The sequence below is a fragment of the Bubalus bubalis genome, chromosome 3 (assembly GCF_019923935.1).
Source record: "Bubalus bubalis isolate 160015118507 breed Murrah chromosome 3, NDDB_SH_1, whole genome shotgun sequence".
Taxonomy (NCBI): Eukaryota; Metazoa; Chordata; class Mammalia; order Artiodactyla; family Bovidae; genus Bubalus; species Bubalus bubalis.
Genome location: NC_059159.1, coordinates 23,062,768 through 23,072,997, shown reverse-complemented (window position 1 = coordinate 23,072,997; position 10,230 = coordinate 23,062,768). Strand labels below are relative to the sequence as shown.

Genomic DNA, 10,230 nt, shown 5'->3' with positions numbered 1-10,230 from the left:
GCTGTGCCCCTGACCCCACTTTCACAAGACTCCACTGGCCTTTTGCTTCCTTCTCGCTCTGCCAAGGGCCCAGCATGCTTGGCCTGGGAGTGGAAAAGTTGCTGGCTGGGGGAGGGGGCCTCCTGATTGTTCCAGGCCTGACCGTGACCAGGAGAGGAGAGAGCCAAGGCAAACAGAGCCCCAGGAAGACACACACACCTGCTCAGAGTGGCATTCAGACCCTCGCCCCCAGGCCCGAAGAGGGAAACACCAGTTCCTGCAAAGGCACCCAGCACCACATGATAAATAAACAGGGACCCGGCAAACCACAGGGCCATCTCCTCCCCTTTCCCCCCTTCAGAGACACATGCAAACACCTCTGCAGAGAGAGAGGCTCACACCTCCGAAATGAGCACACACACACCTCTCCCCCTTGCTCTATTCCTGCACCAAACTCACACGTGATGGCACGTGTACACCCCAACTCCCCCAACTCTATCCCCCTGAGCTGGCTCTGTCTCCCCCACATCATATCTGGGGAGAACAGGCAGGAGACACGTGGATCCAGGGTACCTCACAGCATGGACACATTCCCCCGCCCCCAAGAGAGCCCTCCCAGGATCACAACCTTATCCTCCTCTACTCTTCAGGCTGGACCTATGCAGAGGGTTCTCCCACCCCCCTGTGAGCTGGCACAGCCTGCCCATCACCTTGACAGCCTCTGACATCCTCCCCCACCCTGCCCCCTCCCCCGTGCACACACGGTCTTCCCACACCCTGCCACTCACACCTGCATCCTTGACACTCTGACACACTTACTCACATAGACTCTCTCACCACACGGACCCCCCCCCCCCAACACACACACACACACTCCCCAGCTTTAGGCACCACAGGGCCCCTGGCACTCACTTTCACACACTCCCTGCCATGATGACTGACATGTGTCCTCCCACGCACACCCCGCTCCTTCACGCTCACTCGCTTTCTAGGACACCCCCATTCACAGCGTGACACGCTGGTGCTATTCTCTCCACGACCTCACAGCCTCCCCGTGAAACTCCAAGCACCTAGGCCATGAAGAGGTTAAAGTCAGAGTCCCAGGTCCCCGCGGCCCCTCTCCCCTCGGCCTCCCCCCATTATCCTCCCTGCTGGACTCCATCAATAATGCAGCTTCAAGTTCTGGGGAGTCGGCAGGGGGCCCCCAGGCCGCTCCCGCGGCCCTGGCTCACACTGCCCCCCCCTCCTCCTCCCGGCCCGGGAGAACACGCTCCTCGGCGCTCATTGGCCACTGTCTCCTGAGCCCTCCCACCAAGCGCCCGGGCGCCAGTCCCAGGCCGAGGGGACGGGCTGGGGACCCTAAGGCTGGGGCCGGAGGGCGAGACCCGGAGAGACGGAGCGAAACAGAGACAGAGGGAGACTCGCGGAGAGGGAGCAAGGGAGATAGAGGAAGGTTGGAGAGATACAGAGAGAGCGAGGGAAGGAGGGGCAGAGACCAGCCCCGCGAGCCCGAGGTGCGGGCGCCAGGGGACCGCGGCACCCAGGAGCCCCAGAGCCGCAAGCCGGCGGCCGCCCCCCACCCCCGCGCGCCCTCCCCTCGCCGGCGCGGTATTTTTATCTGTGCGTGAACAGCCCTCCAGCTCCTCTCTGCCACACTCAACCCGCTGCCGCCGCGGCGCCCGGAGCAGCGCGGGGGAGCGGAGCCGGGATCGCAGCCCGAGACCCCACGACGCGCGCCCCGCCCGCCATGGACCCCAAAGACCGCAAGAAGATCCAGTTCTCCGTGCCCGCGCCCCCCAGCCAGCTCGACCCCCGCCAGGTGGAGATGGTAAGGGGGCTGCGCCCCACCCCTGGCAGCGCCCCCCTACCCTAACCCCCACTCCCCGACTCCTCTGCGCTCCGGGATCGGAGCCGGCCTGGGAGACGCTGGCGCCCGGCCCGCCTCGGACGCAGCGGGGGCGCGGGGCAGCGCGTGAAGTTCGCCGGAGACTCCTGTAACTTTTTCCCGGGGCCTCTCACCTGATCCCGGGGCGGGAGAATCCCGGGCGGCCCCAGAGTGGGAGGACTGTCCTCTGGACCCTGCAGTGTCCTCCTTCTCTGGGGTCCCCCGGGGACCGCTGGTGTGACAACATGGTCCCCTGACCCGTTACACTGAGCGGGCCTGCGCCCGCCTGCCGCACGCTCTGGCCATCTCTCTAGTCCCACCCTGCATACCTGGGCTGGGGTCACCCGAGCTTTGTCCTAACCGCTAGATAAAGCCACAACATGGGCGGGTGGAGAGGGAAATGATGACCAGTCATCCCAGAAGCCAGAAGTCCTCACACAGACATCTGAGTCCTCTGGACAGCCTTCCTGGGCACTGGGTACCGGAGGCCTCCAAAGGTGGGGTTGAGATGTGGGGCGGGATGGCGAAAGAGACATGAGTTTTGTGCAGGCGCCTCCCCCCTCCACTTAGCCATTCACTTGTTGCTGTTGTTAAGAAGCAGCTGGTACCCAACAGAGCAGTGAGAGGGGGGCCAAGTCATTTTGCAGAGAGACGGCATTGTTGAGGGGGGGGTGGCCTGGGGGACCGGTTTGATCCCCAGCCCAAGCAGCTTTTGATCTGGAGGGCAGTGTTGGGAGATTGGCAGGGGGAGGTGGCAGTTTCAGCTTAATTCACCTGGTTCTCTTTGTGCATTTCCCTGGAGCTCAAAGAGGACCTAATTAACTGACAGTTGATCTGATTGCCAAGCTAGGGGGAAGGGTGGGAGAGTTACTGGGAGTACTCAGTGGCCCCCACCCCCACCCCTCACTGTTCAGCTTGGCTCATGTTCCAAGGAGGGCGACTTTGGAGGTTTTATGAGGACTGGGTGAAGAGTTCCACAGCCTGAGTGATACTGCCAAAGGGGCCCAGACCCAGGTCCTGGGTGGTCCGGGGCTCAGGCGCACACCTGAGCCTCAGGGTGAGGTTGGAGGTGCCTGCTGTTCAGGCTCAGCCTCCTTCTGCAGCTGGGTCTGGTTTCTTTGGAGCCCTTGAGCTGACCTTAGGTGGGCAGGGCCACGTGAATGCCACCTTCCACACTCAGCGTCGGGTCCTGAGGTCTGATGTCTTCATAAAGGGCAGAGGGAGGGCCATGGCAGGGGAAGATATGAAGGGAGGTGGTGGTTCTGGAGTAGCCATGGAGAGAGATGGGCATTGGCTGGCAGCCAGTGGTGGACTTTTCTTGCCCTTCTCTGCCTTGGCATGCTGTGTGGCTTTGAGCTCTTTGCTGAAAGTCTCTGAGCCTTGGGTTTTCACCTCGGTAAAATGAGGGGGTTCGGTGAGCTCTGGAGTCCCTTTCAGCTCTGACAGTCTTTGATTCAAAGGTTCCCTGGGGACTCCAAAGCACAGTTTGTTCCCTGCTGCCTGGGGGGGGGGGGGGGGGGATGGGGCTGCAAGGGTCTGTCCTGCCCTGCCTCCTCCCCGTCTCTGTCTCCTCAGATCCGGCGCAGGAGACCAACCCCTGCCATGCTGTTCCGGCTCTCAGAGCACTCCTCACCAGGTGGGCCCCTTCCCTGCCCCCTAGTCCTGGCCCCACCCTAACTGTGATGCCTTCTGGGGGCCCCTGCCAAAGTCCCTTGAGTAGGAGACTGAATGGAGAATGGGGGGTTAAGGTCCAGGAGCCCAACTCCACTGGGCTCATTTATTGACCAGGCGCCTCCCAACACCGGGAAGGAAAGGGCCCAGAGACTGACTGAATTTTGGGGGAAAGTACCAATAATTCGGATTCTTTCTCTCTTCTTTTTCCTGGCTTGGTCACCGGTGGCCTCCCCAGAGGAGGAGGCCTCACCCCACCAGGTGAGTTTCCAGGGGCAGCTGGAAGGAGGGACGCCAGGCCCTTGGTGATGGGATGGAGGGGATTACTTCCCAGCTAGCTCAGGGTGCCACCCAGGAGTACATTAGCATATCAATTGGCACCTTGGTGAGAATGCCTGGTGCCAGGATACAGATCCTCCTCTACCCTTGTCTTTGCTCTGCTCAGACTCAGGCTGGGCCTCCAGAATCCAGGGTCCCTGCCCTGAGCCAGGCCGTGGCTATGGTGCCCCTCCCAAAGCCACCAGGTGGCCTCAGCCTGGTGGGAGCAACTCCGGACCTAAAGCTGAGGCTGGACTAGCCAACGCAGCTGCCCTGGGTGGCTTGCAGGGTCGGGGGAATGGAGTGGAGGGAGGGTTACAGGAAGGTCTCTGTGAGTCCATTTAACCTGGCACTTCCCCAGCAGAGAGCCTCAGGAGAGGGGCACCACCTCAAGTCGAAGAGATCCAATCCCTGTGCCTACACACCCCCCTCGCTGAAAGGTACTCTCCCAACCCGTGGTCTGCCTGTCCCCTTGACCCCTGGAACTGGGCTGACACTGGGTGTGCGGGGTGGGGTGGGGGGAGCATTGAGCTTTCGTTGATGGGGAGGGATTGTCTTGTGCACCCATCCCAACCCCCACTTAGAGACCAATTCTTTCTTAATGTGGCCTTGGAAAAACAAGGCACCCCGAGGCTGAAAAGGGTGGTGTGGGTCTGAAAATCAGGTTTCGGGGTTGAAAGAAAAGAGGTACGTAACAAGTAGGCCTCGACATAAAGAGACTCAGCCCTCTGCCGCCTCTCCAAGCATGCGCTGAACCACCTCCACTGCCTCCCCACTCCCAGGGCACCTTCTTTGGGTCGCACCCCTTGCACTCCCCTCCCGTTGCCAGGCCTTTCGCACAGGTCTGCACACTGATGCTGCTTCTGTTCCTGCTTTTCCTTTCAATCCCCAAAGGCAGGTCATTCCTATAGCACTGTCTTATGGAGTGCCCAGTGTATGCCAGGCCCCCCGGGTAGGGGTGGAATAAGGGTAAGATCTAGTCTCAGCTCTCCTGGGGGCCTTCACCTCAAAGCATCTGGGACAGCTACAGAGGAGACGGGATTTGAAGGATGGATAGGAATTCAACAGGCGAGCCAGGCAGAGGGGTATTCCAGGAAGAGGGAGGAGCAGGTGTGAGATCACAGGGGGTCTTCAGGGCTGCCTGGAGACTTGGCTTCCATCGGGGGAGCTGAGGCAGAGACACCTGGTGGAACAGGTGGGCCAGGTGGGGGTGTGGGGAGGGTCCCTTCCTCACTAAGCCTTAGGACGCCTTCCTACCCCCAGCTCAGCTCCAGCTCTTCTGGCCTGGCCAGCCCCCTCCTCCCGTGGAGGGAGAGACGGAGGCCTGAAGGATGTGTTGAGAGCTCCGTCCCTGGGTTTAGTGAGTCCCAACCACCGGCCGAGGCCAGCAGGTGCAGCTGTCAGCCCGCCTGCCTCCGTTGGGAGCAGAGGGACTGAGGAGAGGAGAGGAGAGGGGATGAGGAGACGCCAAGCAGGCGCTGGGTGTCGCTTTTGGAAGGCCTTCCGACCTGTAGGGATGTGGGGGAGGCCAGCCCCTGAAGCAGGCGTGAGGGAGGAGGTGCCGTCTTCTGAGGAGAGAACATGAGAAGTCTCTCTCCTCCGCACCCTGGGCTGAGTAGGGGGCAAGTGGACATGAGAGGGAAGAACCACGCTTGGACTCTTGGTTGTGAGCAAGGGGTGGGGGGAGTGAAGAGAACAGACCAGGGTGCTTCCCAGGCAGCCTGCCTTGGCCAGAAATGTGCACCTCCACGCCCCTGGCCCCTTTGGGCCGCGACCTGGGAGGGTCGGAGTAGGGAGAGGCAGGGCCCTGGGAGGGGGCCAGGAGAGGTGCTGTGCTGGGGACCTTGGAGCTTCCAAAAGGGAGACTTGAGTTGGGGGGAGTTCAGGGTCCCAGAGCTGGAGACAGAGCGAGAAGGAGGCAGTCGGTGGGGGGGGGGGGGAGAGCCCTGAGAGGCACGAGGCAGGCGAGGCACGCGGAGGCTCTCACGGGGCCCTGCACAGGCCTGCACGAACCTATTGTTGTCGCTGCAGCTCACGAACTGAAGAACTGAACTCTCCTCCCCCGGCTGCTTGAGCTGCCACCTCCTCTCCTCCTTCCTCCTTTCCCCAACCCTCAGAGGACCCTTCTGAACTTCTAGGGCACTGTATGTTGTGGGTTTCGCCCCTTTCTGGGCAAAGGAAAGCCCCTGGCAGGGTTGGGGGATTGGTTGGGGGAGAAGCCTAGAGTCCGCAAGGAAGGGCGGACACCGAGTCTTGGCTTGAAGAGGGCTCTCCAAGGCCGAGCTCTTGCACTTGGCTCAAGGTGAAGCTTTGCTGAGTCCCCAAGGACAGGGCAGGGCAATTTATTGTGCTTTTATTGCCTGGGTAGTTTGCCCAGAGTTAGCAGGAAGCACCGGGTGGAGCTTGGGGCCAGACGGGGCAGCAGGCAGGCACAATACACCCTCTGTGCCTGTCCCCGAGTTGGCAGGAGCACCAGGCCCTGCACCCTGTACAGGAGGTTTCCAGCCTGGATCTACCCCCTTGGGCTTTCTGAGGGGAGGGGCTGCCTGCGGATTAGGAAGCAGCTGTAGCAACCCCAGCCCCTAGTCCGCGAGCATCTGGTCTCTGGGCCTCGAGTAACCCGAATGCTCTAAAATCCCACCAGCTCCCGGCCCCCTGCTGCCTCTGCCCTGGCCACGCCTCCCAGGGTCCCCTTCGCTCCTCCCTTTCCCCCAGAGTCCTCCAGCCCTGGCCTTTTTCTCTGAACCCCCTCGTCCTTTCCATCTTTTGGAAACTTCTCTCCAGCTACCCACACTGTTCCCTTCCTAGGTCCTATCCCAGCAGGCCTTGGTGGTGTTGGGGGGGTGGGTGGTGGTTGCCGCTTTCTAGGTCACTGCACAGGGAGCTGAAGCTTGGGGATGTGGGTCAAGATTGTGGGGGCCGTGTCTGAGCAGGCTGCATCCCCAGGCAAGGACGTCACTGGCTGCAGACTGTTGTGTCCTCAGTCTCACAGCGGTTCCTGTCTCTTAGAGCCTGGGGCAGGGGTGTGTGGAGTAGCATCTGTGATGGAGCAGTGCCAGGGAGTGGGGACCAAGCCCAGTATGGGGTGGCAGGCAGGATCCGGGTGAGCGGTGAGCAGGCTGGGCACTCCCCTAGAAACTGAAAGGGACAAATGCCCTGGGGCCGGCCCACCAGTCCAGTACATTCTCCAAGGGCTGTAGCTGGTAGACAAGCTCCCCCAGCCAAGGAATGTTAAGCTGTTGCTGTACCAGCCTGGTCTTGTCCAGCTTGGCACCCTATGGCGTGGGGAGATGCCTGGGGCCGGCCTCTGGGGCCCAGCATCGTTGGACAGCTTAAGAGCCAAACATGATCAAGAGTCTACCCCCTGCTGCTTCTGCCCTGGTCTGGCCCCCAGCAGGCTGACCAGCAGCCTGTATTGTTTGAACTAGACCCCTGCAGGGGTGAGCTCTGCCCCAGGCCCCCAGGAAGGAGGCTGAGGGTTGGGCCATGTGCCTCTCCTGTGCCGTGGGCTGCTTCTCGGGCCTGGCTGACCCGTGCCTTCCTGGTCCCCCTGTGCTAGCCGTCCAGCGCATTGCTGAGTCTCACCTGCAGTCCATCAGCAACCTGGGTGAGAACCAGGCTTCGGAGGAGGAGGATGAGCTGGGGGAGCTGCGGGAACTGGGCTACCCAAGAGAGGAAGAGGAGGAGGAAGAGGAGGAGGATGAAGAGGAGGAGGAGGAGGACAGCCAGGCGGAAGTCCTGAAGGGCAGCAGGGGGTCTGGTAAGTGGAAGGGGCTGTGAAGCCTGAGTTTCACCAATCATGGGCTTGGGTGGGGTCCTCCTTGAGTGTCCTGGGACACCCCCTCCCACTTTACAATTTCTCCCACATGTAAAGGGCCTTCTCACTCTCTCACCCCACAGGATGCCTCACACTCAGCCTTACCTGACACCTGGGCTGTTCCCATCCTTGACTCCGTTGCTCTCCCTATCAGGTTTTCCCTAGTAATTCCTCTCTTCCCTAAAAATTAAGGCAAGGCTACATGAGGTTTGAGGCTAGACCCAAGAAAGGACTTCCCATCCATGGCCGTTGGGAGGTGTAAAGAGATGAAGGATAGAAGACTAAGAGTGTCCAGGGCCCCCATTGCCTGCATTTCTGGATACAGGATGTGGTCTCTGCTGGGAGACACAGGACTGGTTGATACCTTCTCTCCAGGAACCTGTGGTTCTCTCCCTCTTTTCTAGTTTCCTAGGCTGGAGGTGAGAGGGTGCCCTCTAGTGTCTGGACGGAGAATCTAGGATTCAAGAACCAACTCACTTGTCTGCACCTCCAACCCCAACTGCCTGGGAAGAGAGAGGCCAGTGAGGGGCCTAAGACCGACACAGAAGGCCTCAGAGCTAGAGACCCCAGATCCCAAAATCTACACAGCCGGGTCCCAAGACCCAAAGAATTCCTAGGCAGGAAGATCTCAGCCCCTCCCAGGGCTATTTTTTCCTGGCCACTTCTCACCCTCTGAATGTACATTTAAATGTTTTGGTCCCATTATTTATGGGGATGAAAAATAACCAACCATCCCTGCTTACAGTGTCCATTCTTTGCACCCCGCCTCAAAATAGCGTAGGCCTCTGCTCTGTATTGGCAGAGGGGGCATCAGATGTGGGAGCAAAAGCTTCAGCTGGAAGAGCTGAATTGATTCCCACTGACACCCCCAGAACAGGTGAAGAGGTGAGAGGATACTGCTGTCTCAGGAGAGCGGCAAGGCAGTGGGTCAAATGGCAAGATGACCAAGGAACAAATATCAGTTGCCACCAAGCCTGGAGTGGCTCCTAGGTGCTGGCACTGGGTGTTAACTATTATCTTATTTAAGGCAGTCTACAGAACTTCCCTCCTACCAGCCCCTTCAGAGAGGTAACAATGACTTATCTAAGACATGTGGTTAGTCGCTGGAGGCACTGTCTTAGTCCAGTGCTCACTCCACTCCACTGTGACACCCTCAGAAAGCTTGGTCTCAGCCAGCGGCTGGACTTGGCTATGTTCTAGGACAGCCAGCTGGATACTCAGAGCTCGTGTTTTTATCCCTTCTTTCCTGTCCCCAGCTGGGCAGAAGACAACTTATGGCCAAGGTCTGGAGGGTCCCTGGGAGCGCCCGCCTCCTCTGGATGGGCCCCAGAGAGACGGAAGCTCTGAGGACCAAGTGGAAGACCCAGCATTGAATGGTGAGACTTGGGAGTGGGGGGCTGAGGAGGCAGGGCTGGGATCTTGGTGGGCATGGCCAGGCCCTAAGTCCCTCTGCTTGCTTTGCAGAACCCGGGGAGGAGCCACAGCGCCCTGCCCACCCTGAGCCTGGCACATAGGCACCCAGCCCTGCATCTCCTGGAAGGAAGTGGAAGGAGGCATTGATTTCTCCAGAAACCCATTCTATTCACACCCTATTTTGTACCCTGCTCCTCACTTGCTAGGGCTGCGGCTTCTGACTTTTAGAAGACTAAGGCTGGTCTGTGTTTGCTTGTCTGCCCAACTTCGGCTGATGCCCAGAGTCCCTGGGCACTTGCTGCCTGATGCCTACCCCTGCCAGTCATTCCCCCATACACCCAGCAGGAGGTGGGATGGGAGAGCTTGCATTGGGAAATCCAGTAAATGGGGGACAAAGATTTATCCTTCACAATTCTACTCCCTAGACCCTCTCCCCTGGGTGTAGGAAACCACAGGGCAGGACCCTAAGATCTGGGGAAAAGGGATACTGAGAACTTGTAAGTGCCCATAGATCTTTCTCCATCCCCTGGGCAATTCCAAGTCATCACCCCTTCACTGCCTTCTACCAGGGCCCAGAATTCAGGCATCTTTTCCACGACCTCAGCTTTTGGTAAATCTTCCCCTTATCACCTGCTCCCCAGCCTGGGTGCCTGGAAGATGGACTGGCAGAGACTGCTTTGCTGCATTTTTTGTGTGCTTTGATGCCAGGAATGCCGCCTAGTATAGTAAGTCCTTAGGGGGGCACATGGTGGGGGAGCCAAGCTCTCCTTGTCCTCCAGATGCTCTGTCCCCTTCCCCTCTTCCCTGACTCCCGGCCTGAACCTGTAATAAATCTTTGTAAATAACTGTGCTGAGACTTCTCTTTCAGGGGAAAGGAGAGGGAGGAGGTAACACGTTTCCCTGTGTGGTGGTCATCCAAGAGTCAGGTCCTCGACCCTAGTGTCCAGTCCTCTAACTTGGAGCCTTGACTGCAGACAAGCTCCAAACCCTTTTGGGAAAGACCTTAGGAGTTCTAGATCCCGCTAAGGATGGCTGAAAGTGGGTGGGGGAGAGGAGTCCTTCAAGAGTAATTGAAATCCTTGAAAGGACCCGTCCCCACCCCTCTCCCCACAGGCCTCCCCTGGGGAAGATCCTTTTTTCTCCATAG

At 59.4% G+C, this 10,230-nt stretch overlaps 1 protein-coding gene across 2 annotated transcripts; it reads left to right on the top strand.

Moving 5' to 3' along the window:
- Positions 1-1,302: 1,302 nt before the first annotated feature.
- PPP1R1B (protein phosphatase 1 regulatory inhibitor subunit 1B) lies at positions 1,303-9,929 on the top strand. 2 transcript variants are annotated; one of them, XM_006068555.4, is made up of 7 exons: positions 1,303-1,807; positions 3,440-3,500; positions 3,774-3,796; positions 4,215-4,293; positions 7,413-7,613; positions 8,927-9,046; positions 9,135-9,929. In XM_006068555.4, exons 1-7 carry the CDS (start codon positions 1,727-1,729, stop codon positions 9,182-9,184), a joined length of 615 nt encoding a protein of 204 aa, XP_006068617.1. In that variant the 5' UTR covers positions 1,303-1,726; the 3' UTR covers positions 9,185-9,929. The 2 variants fall into 2 exon arrangements, with proteins under 2 accessions (XP_006068617.1, XP_006068618.1); XM_006068556.4 differs by having other exon boundaries at positions 1,305-1,807; positions 4,218-4,293.
- The last annotated feature ends 301 nt before the right edge of the window (positions 9,930-10,230 follow it).

What these genes read in the sequence shown, in the direction of transcription:
- PPP1R1B (XM_006068555.4), top strand. Translation starts at nt 1,727, where the DNA reads ATGGACCCCAAAGACCGCAAGAAGATCCAGTTCTCCGTGCCCGCGCCC. An exon ending in ACCCCCGCCAGGTGGAGATG is followed by an intron (nt 1,808 to 3,439) that starts GTAAGGGGGCTG and finishes CTGTCTCCTCAG; the next exon opens with ATCCGGCGCAGGAGACCAAC. An exon ending in GAAGGGCAGCAGGGGGTCTG is followed by an intron (nt 7,614 to 8,926) that starts GTAAGTGGAAGG and finishes TCCTGTCCCCAG; the next exon opens with CTGGGCAGAAGACAACTTAT.